The 19,091-nt window shown below is 38.7% G+C and overlaps 1 protein-coding gene across 1 annotated transcript; it reads left to right on the forward strand.

The window, feature by feature from the left end:
* The first annotated feature begins 6,342 nt into the window (after positions 1 to 6,342).
* Positions 6,343 to 10,585, forward strand: LOC122536414 (achaete-scute complex protein T3-like). Its single transcript, XM_043668774.1, has 2 exons — positions 6,343 to 7,714; positions 9,825 to 10,585. The coding sequence occupies exon 1, from the start codon at positions 6,757 to 6,759 to the stop codon at positions 7,657 to 7,659; it is 903 nt and encodes a 300-aa protein (XP_043524709.1). The 5' UTR covers positions 6,343 to 6,756; the 3' UTR covers positions 7,660 to 7,714; positions 9,825 to 10,585.
* Positions 10,586 to 19,091: the final 8,506 nt, after the last annotated feature.

The following is a 19,091-nucleotide window of genomic DNA, read 5'->3' on the forward strand; positions in this document are numbered from 1 at the left end:
ATGAATCATTGCTGTTCACCATCGCTGTACTACAAATACCACAGCATTTAAAAGCATTTGATGACGTTGCTAAAAATACATCAAAGAAGATTAAACTAGTATCACAAATTTAGTTTAATTGACACCGAAAATCAACTTGAAAATGAACAGGATGTTCCGTTATTTGCAAATCATTCATTACAATTGAATTAAAGTGAAATAAAAATTTCTTTACGTGTGTCAAACATTTTAACAACTTTGTTGAAAATTAATTATAGAAAATAAAAATGTTAATCCTGTAATTTAAACATGAAGCAATATTATTCTATTCGATGATACATTTAATAATACATTTCAGTCAATAAATGTACAATGTACTCGGATAATTATGCAAATGTAACAATCCATTACATAAGGCATCAGCTCAGCTTAAAAAGAAGTAACTTGATTAATCAGCATCATTAAGATTACGTAAAGCATATTTAAATGAATTAACAAAATTAAGCAATCATGAAAGCGTAGACAGAATTTAATGGAATATTCTGAATATTGAAAGACGTAGGTTGCTGATTTATTGCACGTTCACGAAAATGTAACGTCAGAGTACAGCGCGCTTATGTGGCAAGGTGTTGTGTTGCAATTATGATGTTAATTTTATATAAAATTGATATTTTATATGAAAAATATATTTAAATTTCTCTTTTAATAAGTAAGTGCCTCGATACGTGTTCAACCAAATATGAATATCGACTAAAAAATATTTCTGAATATAACAAAAGAAGAAATAATACTGTTCCAATAATTGTATTATTAATTATCTGTTAAGCAAATGAATTATTTATAAATTCTAATTTTATCGAGATTAATACAGCCACGCTGATCAAGTTCAAAAGTAAAAGAAAAATGATAATGTCACGTGCAATATTGCTTTCTCTCTTAATTTATCTGGTAGTTTATTATTATTTATGTCATCTTTTACCATAACGAACCTGTGGAATTATATATCTTGTTTCTTTGAGAATGAAGAAGTGGTAAGAAGTAGAATTGATAAACTTTTGAGAGAGAGACTCGTACACATTTCCTACATGAATCTAATAATAACCTAACAATAATGTATCTTACAATAATACAATATTACTTAAGTATTAATATTGCTCATAGGTGGATTGCAGTTTTCTGCACAAAGTTACAAAATTTTAATTACAAAAATGCAAAGAACGGACAGAATACATTGCTGAAACAGCAAAAAGGGATTGCTTCGTTTGAGCTCCGTTTCTTTAATTATATACTCATAAAAATATGAAATTGTACTGTTGCTAAATGTTATTATTCTCTAGTAACCCAATTAGTACTTTGTTAATAACACTCGCTCAGTCGAATTTTCTATCAAAGACGCAAGCGAGCGTCGCCGACGCGATTCTGGTCTCGCGTAATTCCTGGAAAACAGGGGGGGGGGGTGTCGCAGTGATAAACTCGACAAGGTCGCGCATGAGGCACGGGAAGCGACAACCCCGTTGTCGGAACGACGTGTCCAGGATCATTAATCAGCGTAACGCTCCGCTAGCAGCCGATGGAGCCGTAAAGATCGTGGTCGTTTTGCACTTAAACAGACATTGTGCCGTTGTCAGGGGAGAGGACAGGGAATGTGGTGTTAGTTCGCGTGGTGCCGGCGAGGCAGTCGTGGATACATTTATTCACTGACGAGCCAAGTAATTGCAACTTTCGCATGAGCGGCGAAACATGGCGAGAGGCAAGGCGGTGCAGGCTGAGACCGAGTCACGCGCGAGAACACCGTTTCTCTCTTCAACGTCGAACGCCGCTTTTTTTCTTTCCTATCAACGGCCACAGCCGCAACATACTCGGCTGTTTGATTATAAATGTATAATACCCCTGATGCACCGATAAATTATCAAAATGCGCTCGTAGCAATATATAGGGCGAATCATTACGCGCGGCGATAAATTATTTTGTCAGGCAAGGTATTCACGCGAACCAGTATGGAAAATGCGACGTGTTTTGTCCATCGTTCGCGGGAACAAAAATTTTGATGTTCATGGGTACAATTTATGGGATTAAAATCTCGCCGATGGTATCGATATCACACGTGCACAAATACGTTTTCAAGTAAGAACCGATAGAGAAAGGATGAACCTCTGGGTAGAGACACGTTATCACATTTATCTTGGCGTGATCTTTCGAAGGTAAACATGCCTATTACGAGTTTTTGTCATGCCTCGCGCTTCGTATCAAAACATTAAATATCTTGTTAACTCGTTGAGCAATAAATCGCCGTGCAAATTGTGAAAAAAGAAAATAGCGTGTCATAAAGTATCCTCAATCTCGCGGAAACTATCTAAGTGAAATGTTAGATAAGTTACGAGCAGGTCTTCTAAAATTTTCAGAAATACGAGCAAGAAAATAAAGATACAATCGCCGCTGTTGCATTGCCGTTTATCGCTTTTATCTCTAAAGCAGCCGGCAAACGCATAAACGTTTGTGTTGGCGTTTCACCTCGTTAATTAATTCGACATCTGTATGCTTAATATCGCCGAACGGTCTCGATAGGCGTCGGGTGAATTTACCAGAAATCAGTTGCTCATGATCCGGCACTCGTGCACCGTATCGAGGGAGAAATGGTGTCAGGAATCCGCTGGTATCGCGGAGAATTCAGTGAACCTGCAACTGCCATATGCTTCTCGGAGTACGTTGGAACCTTACCGATATCCGTACCTGCTAACGTTCTGAGAGCGCATTCATGAAAGCACCATATGTGTTGTCGATTAGGCTATGGGTAGCAACCCCACATGGTCCTTCATGAAGGTGTATACACGCATAAATTCCCTCCCTCGACCCCTCTAGGTCGAGTGCTACCTGTACATTATTGTAGCACACATGTCAGCCGGTAGTGAAATGCCGACACACAGAAATCGATATTTTCAAGGCAGACCTGTACGTATGCACGACGTACATCTTGTATACATTTGCATATTTCTGTTTTGCATATTATTATATTAAACAAGTTTTTCTCTGTGTAGTACCAGGGGGTTAACAACCTATTCTTTTCTGCTGCACGTGTTTGCTAATGTAGTAGGTCGTCCCAAAAATTTCTCTCGTTTTATAGATACACTACAATATTTTATGTTTCATGTCATTGGATTATATACGATTTATTTTGATTTATTCCCACCCTTCGTCATCTTTTTTACAACTTCGGTGGTTTGCTAGACCGCGAAAGAAACTTCTGGAACAGCCTAACATAATAAAAGAAGCACTTCAAAGGCTCAATCAGAAGGTTTCGTATACGTGAAACGCACAATTTACTTTGGGAATATCTGCTTAATGAGCTTTTTTCATCGGTTAATTAGCCAGCATTTTCATTAACCGCAACACAGAAAAGTTGATTCTTATCGACCTCGACAAGCCTCGTTCAACCACGAGAAAAATCTGGTTATAAAGCACATCGATTATAGCAACGATATCTAGTATTGATCATGTGTAAGGCAAGACATGATCATTTATATTCATATCTATTATTATTATCATCATCATCATCGTATATAAAAATGTACAAACATTATTTAATATAATTTTCAGCGTAGTTACGATAATTCATTACATTCATACACGACAATCTTGAATGAAAACAGAGTAATATACGCATGCGACAGTGTAGCAATATGATCTCAAATTGTAAGAACTATATATTTAAAAAAAAAAGGAAAGAAGCAAGAGGAAAGATATCCATTCAACAAACTACAACGACTTTAATCTCTATGATCAGTTATAACGATGATATCAGGTTCTAGGATAGTGCTGGCGGCAAAAAAAATCTGAATCATATCTAATACCAAGACAGAGAATCAACGTGATGCAAGGGTTAAAATAAGAAATCAAAGGTGGTTGGCCCGTGGCATCGCTCATCCCGCCACTCGGAGTTGTAATTAATTTCACGATAATTAGCGGCGATGTGGCCAGCTAGCCTGGCCGTTGTAGTTCAAGAATATAATTACGGTATAAATTTTTCAACCAAAGTTCCAAGGTTCTCGATAATATCGGACAAATGAGAAAGTCTAGATGTATATTGAGAAAATTATTGTTCAAATTTGCCAGCGACTGCCAGACATTATTTTTATAATAATGAAATAATAAAATCATGTGAAAGAGAATCTGCCGTTCGAGCAGAAATTTTTTGCAATAAAGTTGCAGATGCAACATGTTAATACCTTTTCGCCATAAGCAGAGAAAATTAGTACTTTTACTTGGCGTAACGGGATCGCGATTGATCCAGATTCAAAGGGGCGGTATGTTTCTTGAAACTGGTTGCCATACCAAGTGAAGCTCTACGAACGACGTTAATGATAGGACGTGCAACTCTGCGGTTGAAAATTTGTCACGTAGTGAGAATTTGTCACGAGCAACTTCGAAAAGTGCCTGGCAACTTCGTAAATCTTTGCTGAAATATTCATCAAATATTCTTTTTTTTTTTTTTTTTAATGATAAAATTATATAATTAATAACTTTAGCAAGTCTTGCACAAAATAACTCGCACGTATTTGTCGAAAATCGAAAAAAAAAAAAAAAAACTGAGAAAACTAGATAATACACGAGTCTGGATATATATCGTGAAATTGATGCAACGTGTTTGGTCTTATCGTGCGTTATCAACAAAAGTTATAACGCGAGTGTATCCGGGATACAACTTAGTTTAAAGCGTCAAAGCATTCTTTATCTGTCGAAATCCAACGTCGGACGACATTCGGACATCGGATATTTATCACAGGCCCGGCGCACGCTCCACGCGCAGCCAGAACGTCCAGTGGCCCTCGAGTGGTCCCTTACGCGCCGCTTTTTCAACAGAGAAAAAGATAGACACGCATAGACTGAAAGGGAACGATAGGGGGAAAGAGACGGGGAGAGAAAAGAGGGAGACAGAACGTCGGTAAAAGAAGAAAAAAAAAAAAAAAGAAGGAGAAGAAGGAAAGGAACAGGGCATATACCTGTTCCACACGTGAGCACATATATACGCATTGCACACGAACATACGCGTCCACGCGCGCACATCCTCCCCTTAAGCACGAGGCCCCGCAAGCACGCGTGCGCTCTAGTACACGCACGCACGCACGCACGCACGCACGCATGCACGCACGCATGCACGCACGTACGCGCACGCTTCGTACGTAGCGGATGAAACGAAACGTTTGTTGGAGGGGAGAAAGTGGATGGATGGGGGTCGGCGCGCGCCACGACGCGAGGGTGGGGAGAACGGCTCACGTCTTCCACCCCCTGCCCTCTTCGCCACCATCAGTATGCTCAGAACGCTGCTGCCTCCAACTTCCCTGCCTCCATTCGGGCCCACATATCCTGCATGTACCCCCTTTACTCCACTCGCGCGGCCAGTACCTTCTTTCCAACGTAGCTTCTCTTCAGCCGCCACCCCCTCCTCCTATCTCTCCTCTTGCTTCGTCCTCTTCGCCGTCGCATCTCCCTTTTCTTTCTCTCCATGACTCCTCTCGTTTCGACTCGCACGTAGTATGCGCACGTATCTCTCTCGGCCAGCTTGTTCGGCCTCTGGACCAGCTTTTCTTTCTCCCGGTATATAACTGTTCAAATTTCGATCCCTGAGACACCGGCCAAGTCGGTGGGGATGGTGGACCCTTCTTGCGTGCGTGCCCAGTGTTTCTCACGCACGCACCGAATTTTCGGGCGATCGTTTCGGCAAGATGAGAATGCTCTCCGATTCGAGAACACGCACATCAACGAAAGGGATATCTTAATACCGTGCCACGTCGAATTTCGAATGGCTAGGAGCTGACGCATCGATCAAACGTTCAGCGATGATTGGCCGAATGCGTCTGACCAATTTGTATTCGTGATCGATGTCATTTTATTTATCAGAAAGAAATACAAGTTGAAACCAACGAGACAATTCTCTTCCGTTTAATTGGCAACAGCTTCGATTTACGCAACCGAGTATTACGCGAACGATAACTTGGCGTGTCAACAATATTATTTGTAGACGTATTATGGAAATACATTTTCGAACCAGCTTAAGCGCATGGCTGAAATAGGTTGCCGACTGCAACTTCCGAGAAACGAGAGCCGCAAGTTAAGTTATCTAGTCGATAACGACGAAGGGTATCATCTTTAAATATCCAAATCAGCAAATAGGTTCGAACAAGACACGCAAAAGCACGAGGGCGATTCACGGAGATGAGAATCTCGGGCGTTGTAGGGCCTATGGATCGGCAGTGGTGGGGGACGTACAGGGGTATGAGGCGCTGCAAGCCAGTAGGGTGGGAAAGAGAGGGAGAAGATGGGGGTTTAGGGCCCGAGATCGAGTATGAGGCCCAGTGGAGGGGATAGGCGCGTGCCCGCCCTGGCTATATAAGGCCTGGAACCCTTCTTAGTAAAGCATTTCGGAAGACAAGTCCGTACCGTCAGTATCGAGGGTGCGGTGTCATTTTCAATTTTCTTAGCTCACGTAATCGCAATTGCCTCGTCTCGAGCTCGCGTTTCATTAATTTCGTTTTCTTTTGCATTCGCTGGATGCGTCGCGCCATATTCAACCACGGTGCGGTAGAAGAAGGGGAATCTGGAGTTGGAGAGAGAGAGAGAGAGGGAGAGAGAGAGAGAGAGGCAGAGAGGGTTAACCGTCACAGTATTTGATTTTCACAAACCAAGTATTTTGAAGTACCTCGAAGATTTTATTTCTCAAGGTCACCCGGCACGCGCTGCCGCGCACTCCTGCTCTCGTGGTGGGGGTATCGAATCAGTGATATGACCTTAGTGGGATCGAAGGAGGAGAACGTATTGCCCATCATGCTGAGCGTACAGCAACAGCATCATCATCACAATCTTCACGGTTCCTCGGCGTCCAGTGCACAAACTCATCGCAGCAATGTGATTGTTTCCACCAGCAGCATGCCGTCAAACGACATCAAGATCCAGCAACACGGTTGCAAGCGATCGAAGATTTACGGCCAGGCGACCGGCCCTTACGGCACCGTTCCTCATCAACCGGCCTCGGTCGCCAGGCGAAACGCCCGGGAACGAAATCGTGTTAAGCAGGTGAACAATGGATTCGCCACTTTGAGGCAGCACATACCACAGAGCGTGGCGCAAGCACTCGGAGGAAGTACGGCTGGCACGCACGGCGGATCCAGAGCGGGTAGTAAAAAACTGTCCAAGGTCGAAACGCTTAGGATGGCGGTCGAGTACATCAGAAGTCTGCAGCGTCTTTTGGAAGAGCACGACGGTGGTTCGGATGTCACGAGTGTGTCTTCGCCGACGTCGTCGCCTCCTTCCTCCACCTCCTCCGCCTCGTCCACGTGTAGTTCTAGCAACGGCATCAGCGTCGAGTCTAATCATCATTCGCCCGAGTTGAGACTTCGCGGTAACGTCAGCAACGAGCTTCGGCACCACAGCAGCTCGGACATACATCGGCATCAACACTTGCGACAAAATCCCAGCCCGACTTTCGTCCCGACACCCTGCTCCGAAGCCTCCAGTTCGCCAACGCCGAGTTTCGTTTCTGAGGCGTCATCGGCTGGTAGCCAGGGCTACGGGACATCGGGCACCCTTTATACCGCGCACTCTGATGGTTACGACAATTACGAACCCATGAGTCCGGAAGACGAGGAGCTGCTGGACGTCATCTCCTGGTGGCAACAAAGTCAATGAGAAAAAATCCAGTGTCCACATCGGTTCCTAGTTGCGTCTGTCCTTCACTTCAGAGGTTTGTGTCATAATTTTGTTCTTTCGGTATTTGTTTTTGGTTGAAGTTACAATTTCACGACAGAATTCTGCAACGTAGAATATTCGAGATGCCGAAATCGACTCAACGAAATAATATTTGTTCATTTTTAATTGTACTAACGTGTCAACCCACATGTTATTATTAACAGTTCAGCGATCGTGGAATCCAAACGAAAGATAAAATGCTCTCCTTCTGTTACAGTCGACCGCTAATTAGTAAACAATCATTGTTACTATCGTTCACTGTTCCTTAATGTGATTATATTTGTCGTTTATTATTTCCTGAAAAAAAAAAGAATCTCTAAAAAGAGAAGCGTTGCGTCACATTGGAGATTCTTTTTTTTTTTCTTTCTTTTCTTCTAAAAGTTTCTCACCTCCCTCGCTTCTCAACGACCGTAAATTTTAGCCCGTGAGGTAACATCCGCGTTACCGAGAAAGTTCAAAGAAATTTCCGAACAGATTTGTGACCTTGCCCCGTCACAATGGCGCGCGCGACCCCTCGCTGAAACTCCAGCCATTCAAATCGCAGACTCCATTCAGAGGGGCACTGAGTATACATTCTAGAAGCGACGCTTTTGTGCCCGATTTCTTTCAATGTGTACTAACACGCGTGTCACCACCCCGTGTATGTGTGTGCCGGTCCTTCTACCGTTTTTTTTCTTTTTTTTTTTTTTCATCCCTTCTCGCTCTTCAACTTTCAGAGTCGTCGAATTCGCCTCCTCTGAAAATTTTGCCACCTTCTGCGAGAGCTTTACAACGTCCCATTCGGAGTTTGAACATCCAATTCCCGCAGTCTTCTTTTCTTTCGACCATTTTTCTCATAATGGCTCATGATCGTTTCCAAACCCAATTCCTGTCCACGTGTAATTTCTCTGACGTTCAGCCAGAATACGCATCATCGATGAATACTACAAAGAAAACTCTACAAATGGTACAATCTGAATTGACAGAATTTCTATTTCTGGATTTTCGGCAAATTTAGGATTCCAAAGGCTTACGCAGATCGCGTGATAATGTCCAAAATAAGACACTTGTGTTACTTACGATGAAACTGATATCTATTGAGATTTCAGTTGTTTCACATGAATTGCATAAATACTTACAGTTTCAGTCATTACAAATTTAATTAATTATTAAACAAATAGTCAAATATATATTATCTTCGCAGACGTTGAACGCAGAAAGAAAATCGTCTATCCAAATTCCACTCTAATCTTGATGGACGTAACTTTTCTTGACGTTCTCCTCCGAGGCTTCTAACGTTTCTTCCCGCAGATTTTTTTCTTCTTCTTTTGCCTTTTATCTTGCTCTGTTTTTCCAGCTCCTTTCCTCTCTATCTTTCTATTAACAATCTCTCTTTCTTTCTATCTTTCTCTCTCTCTCTCTCTCTCTCTCTCTCTCTCTCCCTCTCTGACAGGAGACGATTTCGTCTGCTGCGTTTAACCTGAATGCATCTTTCAGGATATTCCAGTCCCCCTTTTGTGGATTTTTGAACCGGTACGCTATTCTTCCGTCCTTCTCTCTTTCTATCTGTTCTCCTCTCTCTCTCTCTCTCTCTCTCTCTCTCTCTCTCTCTCTCTCTCTCTTCTTGAGCATCTCCTTCGATTTGTTCTTCTTCGCTCCACTCGTGAAGAGAGCGAGTCCTTTCCACTAAAACTGCCCTTACCTGAAATCATCCCCTGCTTCTCTTACTTGTATACCTGTAGTGTCTCCTTACCCGACATTCCACGGTCCCGATTTCTTTGGGAATAAATTCATAAACAGGCACCGCATGATTTTCGTCGATATCGATAATTTCACCTGAAGATGAAACTCCTCAGGATCGAAATAAAAATAACTCTCGTCAGTCAAGTCAAAATCTGGTAAAATTCATGTTGAATGGTACAGACTAGTGGAATCAGTATTAAGTAGCAATGTTTTCGATTATATAACACGGAAGAGGGAAATGTCGAATTGAAAAATCAATTTTCAAGATACGGAAGCATTTGATCATTCGATAGACGGTAATTTCCATTTCATTTCTTCAGCGTGGTAGGTAAATCGAACCCTTTGAATTTTGTGTGAAAGATTGGTTTGTTTCTATGTTGCAGAAGTGAACGAGATGGAGATACACGTGGCGAGAAGGAGAAATGGACAAAAGGAAACGATAACCGGCTGTTCTATGCTGTATAATCTAGTCATTCCTACCGATATTGTACGAATGTAATAATAGGATTCGTTTCTCGTTCGTTTTAAATTAGGGGTTAGATTAGAGTTGAGATACTTGCATCTGGCCTTCCACGTACAAAACAGATTGCCGAATAGTAAATGTGAAAATTTAGCAAATATATTTACAGTAAAGGTGTATGGAAAAATTTCTGTCTTGACAATTAAGAAGGATCGAAACAAAATGCTCGAACTCAAATGATCCTATCCTCAAAGGCATTCCACAGTGCCTTTTTAGGAATTGTTGATGTTTGATAGAGAAAGTTTAACTGCCTCCATGCTTCAGGTTTCATCCTTAAAAGAATGTTATGTCGCGGTATAAAAGAAGGATTCGATGAAGGATACGTTTATTACTCGAAGAACTATTTTGAATTTTTGAACTGTTAAAAATTTTATAAATGTTACAGATGTTGCAAAATGTTAATGATATGATGTCGAACTTAACAGAGGAACAAAATATTTATATCGATTCGCGCAATAATTTAAACATCTTCAAACAATGAAAGACAAATATTCAGCTCTAATAATTATTGTAGTAATATTGTAAATAATGTACATAGGAAGTGAGATTGAAACGAACAAATTGTATTCCAGTGGTCTAAGATTACGTCGAAAAATTTTTATCAAGCTCGTGCCTTTATTGTAAATAAAGAATATCTCGTTAAAAATATATTGAACATCGTTATAGATAATATCGAATACGGGTCTCGTTTTATTTTCCTATAATATGTTTCACTATGTTTATAGTAAGTATCGTACTAATTGTAATTTATATATCGTACTGTTTCTATAAAAAAGCCTTTCTGTGATTAGTTAAACATTTAATACTAATAATTGAATTGATAACAATAATAATAAAATAAAGAATTTAATATATTTAATATAGTAGTAGGGGCCGATTCCTAAATGCATATGCATATTTTGAATGATAAATCTACGTAATAAAATACGTAAGAAATATCATATAAATCTATTCTCTACACCTTAGTTTTCGAGTTATGAATGATTGAAGAAGATGTTCAATATGTCAATCTTGTGCCTTAGCACATGCTGTTATAGTATCCTAAAATTTTATCCCGTGTTTACAAAAAATATCTATCGATATGAGTTAAAAAAACCTTGTTCATTAAAATTTTATTGGTAAATAATGTGCACGATCTACAAGGAAGGATTCAGAATGGATTTGAGACTATTCGAAACTTGCTGTTTTGAAATTTCAAATATGTTTCAGAATTTAATTTCGTTAAACAGCAGAAGAATTAATGTAGATTTGCTACTTAAAATATGGACATGCATTTAAGAATCAACCAATGTATAGTAACGTGCGGGAAGGTAATACTCTAATAAAGAACGAAACAAAAGCTGATATTTCCCTCTACTCCAGATAACCCCACCTGCAATAATATATTTACAAATAGATGCAACTACAAACTAAAAAACCAAAGTTACCAATTCCATTCTATGCAAAAATTGCCAAGTATACCACTCTTGCTGAAATTACATCGACACCAACCATTCCACGAAAACACGACCATTCACAAGAAAACAGCTCCCTGGATTTTAAAAATCCCTGAAACTAATGTTGACTTCGTAAAATGTCCCAAAGATCAAATAAGTAGTATAGAACATAGAAATAACTCTCAACAACTATGCAGTGAACATCCAAACCACTGCCGAGTAATCCAAAAAGTATACACTGACGCATTCAAAACTGACCAGGGAGTTGGATTTGCCATCATCTGTGGAAACATGCGTAAAAAATTTCATTTTCCAAAAGCCGCATCTATCTTCACAGCAGAAGCTTGTACAATTCTCGAAGCTTTTCACCATACACAAAACAACAATACTCAATCGTCCATCATTTTTATAGACTCTATGAGCGTAATCAGAGCAATAGAAAACATAAATAGTAAAACAAAACATGAAACCATTCTAAACATTCAACATATTTTTACGTACCTCACCAATAATAACAAAGACATAATCATCGCCTGGGTTCTATCCTACCAGGATGGAATCAAAGGTAACGAGAAAGCTGACATAGCAGCCAAAGAAGCAACATTGCCCTCGTTGGATGTCATCCGAAGACGAATTCCTTATCAAGACCTTGTTGTAACATTACACCATGCTGAAAAACAGTCATGGAACAAATTATGGAACCTCCAAAGAAACAAAAACTCATAATATAACCCAAGATTTCTATCAAACAATGCGTACCCACAACATGAAAAGAAAAGACAGAATAGTCATGACAAGGCTTAGAACAGGACACTGCAAACTCACACATGAGTATCTATTAAAAAAAAACAGAACCCCCAATGTGTATCCAATGCAACCGAATTTTATCAACCATCATCTTCTATTTGAATGCAGCTAATACCACGCTCAAAGGCAAGAATACAAAATAACTTCACCGGTAGCCCTAACGTCACAGAAACACATAGGTAATGTCCTGAATTGTTTCTAAAGGAAACTAACATCTACCATAATATATAATCGTCTTGAAAAGAAGGAAACAGTACCTAGCCGTCGCTAATGACCAGAAGGTAGATGCGACGTCATAAATTAAAAACAAAAAACTGACATTTGTAGAAAAATATCCGTTAGTTGTTCAGTGATTCATTTGAGTTAGTAAGAAATTTTCATGAGACTTTAGATAAACACTAGACACAGGTATAATTCAGAAAAGAACGTCCTTGAGACGTCCAATACTTATTTTTGTAAAATTGAATAATGGTTCTTGTCATTTGTAACACTTGTAACTCTTGATCGTAAAATCTAACGTTATCTTCAATAAACAAATCGCAGCAAGTGTTGGTCCTTTCGTGTTTAGGTAGATTTGAGTTACTAACTAGTTCTAGCGGATCCAATAGTCTTAGGTACAAATCCTTTTTGACGATCGTAAAGTTTTAGTGCTTGAATGGTACATAAATAAAAATTTATTATTTTTAAAATCGGAAAGATGAAGTACTCGATCACAAATTATATAATTTTACGGCAATTTAAAATCATTCTGAGTCAAGTGTAGATATTGCTTTTACGATGAGGTTTTACAATAGAAAAATATGTTGAAGTTACCAAAGATGTGTTTTTTCTCGCAAATCTAATGTAAATTTTATTTACAGAAAGATTTTTCTTTCTAAAATAAAGAATAATTCTTATTTATTATTTAATGAAAATAATTCCAATTTTTAATTTATTTAAAGTTCAAACTGATTGCATACGTAATTACATAAGTTCAAATCAATGCAGTCGTCGTAGACTACTGACAAATATAATATACAAATATAATCGTAATCGTAGGCACGAGAACTGTTATCATCGTATTTTTAACGCCACGTTTGATCATTGATACTTTTGATACATTGATAGGAAGAGTAAATTCACGACACAAATCGATCATTGTCGTTCGATATAAAGGCGTCTTTTCATTTGCGCCATTAGGATTACCGGGTTAAGAAGAATGACGAATTACTCGTTCCAACGTGTATAACTTAAAACTAGAGTTTCGAAATTGTTGGAAAATTTCTTAAATTTTATTAATTATATTTATTAATGTTTACTGACGTTAAAACTCTACAAAATATTCAAATTTAAATTTCGCTAATTTATATTTATAAAAATATGCTACACATGCAGCTAAAAATAGCTGTCTGTTAATTACTTCAATACTTGGTATAATCATAAAATAATAATTAATTCCAGTTCTTTTGTAAAAATTTAAATCAAAGATATTGGATCATTTATATGTTATATACATCTGTATAAACCTGTTGCATTAAACCACAAGTCATGACGCACTTGTGTATCCAACAATGCACCGATTTCCGTTGATTTATGCCCATTGCGGTTGTGAAATCCGTGGAATAACCAAATGAGACTTTCGACAGAAAAATTACTGTGATTTCGGCTGGTTATTTACTCAAAAACCGCATGGACACTGACAAGGATAATGGAGGAAGATCCCGCCCTTCTGCGCCGTCTTTTTTTTTTTTCTTTTTTTTAAAGTATAATGTCGCGAAAAGAAAACGTTTCAGAGGAATATATTATCGTGGCTTTATGATTGTCGGTTGCATTGTGGAAAATTGTCTGAAGGAATCTGTTCGCTTTACGAAAATCGTTCGTTACTTATTATTAGCTGTCGGTAACAGTAATATTGCGTTTTGAAAATGAAGTTTGCTCGCTGAAAGCTTCTATTCTGTTTGATAGAAACATTAGGAAAGCCTGGTTTACTACCAACGTTAGTGCTAACTTTGTGTTGCCAATCAACTGTAGCTATTGTGTAACTGATAATATAACTAATTTCTGTTAGTTGTAGCGATGAAGAAAAAATTACTGTCGTTAATAACGTAGAGTAACGTTACACTTACAAATTCATTGACAACATAAACTCAACTCTGACGTTAAGTCAGCCAGTGCTTCTTCGTATTAAATAAATTTCAGCAAACAATAATTACAAATAATTAATAACTAACAAACTTAATAACTCAGTAATAAAAATTGCACTATTGCGAAGATAGTTTTTGATTCAGATATCCATGACATTATTCTTCACACTGACGCTAATACAATTCTATTAAGAAGGAAGATTGAGAAAAAGAACTAAAACTTTGAGTAAAACTGCAGTCAATAATATTCCAATTATTGTATCTTGAGTAACGACGGGATCAAAAACAAAAACACACACACAATAAGAAGATGATGATGATGAAGAGGATGAAGAAGAGAAAAAGAATCGCAGAAATTCCTCGAGGAACCGACAATTGAGAACCTTGTCCCGACGAGCACATGCACGCGAGATGACAAAATTCATCAGGTCCGCGATCGGAATGATCGTCTTACTGCATTAGCCGGCAGCGTAATGTAGGCACGCGTTACTTGGAAATCTCGTGGCAAGGCGTTCGGTCAAGTAAATCCTCTTATCCGCATCGATGACACCCGACCGGACGAGAAACATGAAGATGAACGCGAAGAGTCGGGACTCCACGAAGACGTACGCAGAACGATCGAATCGCAGACTGGCCTTACCGGTGCAACGAGTTAAAAGGACGAGGTTCTTCCTTGAGGGTACATTAAACATACGAATGCAGATCCGTCTAGCCAGTAAGGATCCACCGAAAGGAACAACCGACGACACTCGTTCTCTGGCTTGTTACTATCTCGCCCGAGTCGCACGAGGACGCGTCGCCCGTCCCCTCTTTAGGGCCACGTTAAATTGGATTTAAATTTTGAGATTTATAACGCGACCGTGAATCCCTCTTCGGAGAACACTTACGGCGATTCTTTTAATCTTTTTGTCGCGGAGAGAGAGACAGAGAGAGAGAGAGAGAGAAACGCTCGCCGCAGAGGACCCTGTCCCTTTCAATCTCTGTCGAAATTTATTGCGGAAAGGGTGTCGAAATTCTCGATGCGTTTGATTATGCAATCTGACAATTAAATTCTCTACTCGGGCAACACGCGTACATACGCGAACACAGCGGTGATACATGTGCACGTGTACATTATATCGGAACGTTTCATTTATGCGGAGACACGATGCTCAACGGTACGTGGGCACACTTGCTTATTTTTGACAGAATGTAATTCATCAGACTAAAAAATATGACGTGTGAGTTATTAATTGACGCTGTACGTCTGAAATTAAAGTTGAGTTTGCATAATTGTGATTTGGGGGATGAGTTCTGCAGTTCTGTTCGTAACAAATTATTAATAATGAAATTTGTTAATGGAAGTGGAAGTTTTATGAAAGTGAAACATGAAAGGGAATGCAACAGAAAAGGATAAATAATGACAAGAAAATAAAGGGGAAAGAATATTAAAAAATATTACAACGATCAGATTTATTTTCACGTAATTACATAGTATAAAGAATTATTATACAATGTCTTAAAATATATATGTCGATAAAATAACTTCTTTGACAATAACTTTTTTCTTTATTTAATTTCTTTCACAATTTTTAAATGCATTTTAATAATTGACTTGCTAGTATTAATAAAATGAAAATCAAATTATATGATTTACATTACTTCGGATTATTTGCACGCAATCGCGTGCTAATTTACTGCTTGAAAATTTTCCAGAATTAAATAATTGATACAACGTCATCTATTAATACCGCGTTTAACGTTAACGCGCTTCTTTTTTTTTTTTTTTAAATTTTCGTATTCCTCTGCAGATATTTTAATCTTGGACGCTTCAATCTTGGAAATCAGCGAAGTTGCCGACCTTTAATAGCGTCTGTTTTTCATTATCACATTTATCCTCGTCGGTATCAGCCGCGAAACAAGTTATGCCGATAGCGATATATTCGCATTAGGCATTAACTTGAATCCGATAATGTGACACTGTTAATGGAATTCCGCCATTCTGTGTTTCATCAAACGAGTTGTTTGCTCCCTGGCTTATTACACTTGAGATTAGTTAAGCTAATATTAATTTTCCTTTTGCCTCGGCATTAGCTCAAACGAACCAGTATCCCGACAGAACGATGCGCATTAAAGATACCAATATCTCGAACGCGCGACAAAAGATCCGAAGAATTCGGGAGCTTTTGGCGAACACACCGGGATAAGCAAATTGACGGTTGACAATCATTTTCATTAACTCTATGAAAACGAAATACGCAGGGATAATCTTTTCGCGTTTATGGAAATGTTCGTCGAATAAATCTTGTTCGTTTCATTTTTACTTTGCTCTTCCCTTGTCATTCGTATTCTTGAATTTTTGATATCAATTGCATTTTTATTGCAATTCACTGCCAATTGCCAATTTAGATTTGCTTATTACAAATTCGTTATTTGTTCTTTTAATTTGACTAAAATTAGATTGCTACAATCGTATTCATATACGATATGAAATATATATCATAGAATTATAATATGAAATAATAAATACAATTATTTAAATTTTAATTGAAATTGAGTCGAAATTAAATTTGGATTTATTTATTAATTGGAGCAATTAATTTAGGCTTAATTAATTAAAAAAACCATGCTAAAGCGTGGAAAATAATTCTCAGAATTCTATTATTTGTATTAAATGAAGATCCATAAAAATAATCTATTTATCTGATAAAATTATTATTAGAACAGCTTAACTTGAATAATACTCAATAAAAAGGAAGATAATTTGAAATCATATATCGAAGATAGATATATATATAATGTAAAATCTTTCCTTGCTGAAATCCGAGTCATATTGAAACATAAAAATGCAGTAAGGTTTATCACTCCATTTTTCACTATATAATTAGAATTTCTTCGTAATACATATTAACAATCGATGACATAGTAACGCCATGCCATTCTTAGCGATAGTAATTGATGGTACTGTAGTGGCACGTAATTTTCAACACTTTATGATTATCAAAAAATAAATGGTAAACAAATAGACTGTGGATTTTATGCAGTTTCGTGAACATAATTAAAAAATATGGCATCCAATTGAAAATTTGTCTCATTTACTAAATATTATAATAGATCTACTCTAGTTTGCATATTTTATTTCTTCATATTACCTTAAAATTTACCAAAAATGCATAAAAATCCAGTGCAGTGATAACTCTAGTATTTTTATCTCCTTAATTTATACAAATTCAGATATAATTATTCATGTTTTTTTTCTACATATGTATACTAAAAGTTATATTTAAATTCCCAATGGAATTTGTCAGATTCTGGTAAAATTACCCGTTTTATCGAAACTGTAAATCGATCGCTGTAATATCAAGAAAAAATTAGTTTTATTACTAAAATGATAACAGAAAGTATCAGTAGGGTATTTTTGTAGAATCGCTGGTAAAAAATGCAAATAGTAATCAGTGCTCGTAGCAGATTTCAGAGAGCGAGCTTCAACAAGCCGAGCAAACCAGAAACTCACTTTTTCAAGAGATCTACGTTTGATACCGTCTCTAACGCGATACATCTCAACGCTTTTAATCGCCCGCTTCATTTTAGTTCAACTTTGTTGCGGGAGTGCTTATTAAAGTAAAGTGTAGCCCGAAGCAAAATTGTCATGTTAAAACGAAGCTGAAATAAGAAACGAGAATACGTGTAATTTCCCCCAAGATGCACGTCTTTCGGTTTTTTTCAATTTCAATACCTCCGACTTGCTTCGTTGAAAAAAAAAAAAGAAAGGAAAATAAAGTCGTATATAACGTACATATATAGGTATAATGCGGTATGAACGTAAAATGCGCGCTCCTTTTGCAATTCGTTTGAAAAAAAAAAAAAAAAAAAAGAAAAAAAAGCCCTGGGCATTCTTCTTACTCCACCTCTTACTCCATTGTGCCCGTTCGACTAGGTAGGCTTTTCTCTGCCGCGGGTAAGGGGATAAATACTGGCGCGCACATTTCGAGCACATCTCACGGCCACGCCAGCCATACGGAGGAGAGGGTTTTCGGAAAAAGGCCGAAAATGGAGGCGGAGGATTGATCGCGCGGAGAGAGAGAGAGTTGAATTTCGTTCGATCGACCCGTTGAGAACCACGGCGTTTCGTAGCACCATACACTGTATTACACATTCACAAACACGCATACTCCTACGTATAAAGTACGCGTGTACCCTTCACCAGTGCGGAGGAGAGTACCGAGGCGAGCCGAAGGTGACCGAGAAGCGGCGCCGAGCGGAATCGTGATCGACGCAGCGTCGGGCCAGCTCCGCTCACTCTGCTCCGAGCTGTCGAACGCGACGCACGCGCCTCCGCTTCGCTTCTTCCTTCTCTACGAGTATACTCGCCGCACTTAGAGACATATTTCCCTCGCTTTCTCGCCACCGAAGTATTATCATCATCATCATCAAACTGAGAGAAGGAGGCCGGCACACTCGTCTCTCTCTCGAACCTCCGCTCCTAGGAACGCTCAGTCTCAGTCTGTTCGTGAAACGTCCAGCTAGTTCCCACAGTTACAGAGTTCGTCATCAGAGAACATAAAATCCTGCTTCGTCTTGTTTTCTCGCGCGTTTGCTTTTTTGGATCTCTCGCCGTCGAGAAGGCCGCTTCTCTACCCTCGGTCTCGCGCACAGCCGCTTCTCCTCTTCAGACCCGTGCTGTCGTTCTCCACGTTGAGCTACAATGTCTTCCCGTTGAAAACGTTCCACGTCCGATCTCGCTCGCGTCGACTTTCAATCGTCGGCCAGATATACATTTCATTT

This window comes from Frieseomelitta varia, unplaced genomic scaffold (genome assembly GCF_011392965.1).
Source record: "Frieseomelitta varia isolate USP_RPSP 00005682 unplaced genomic scaffold, Fvar_1.2 scaffold_834, whole genome shotgun sequence".
Classification (NCBI taxonomy): domain Eukaryota; kingdom Metazoa; phylum Arthropoda; class Insecta; order Hymenoptera; family Apidae; genus Frieseomelitta; species Frieseomelitta varia.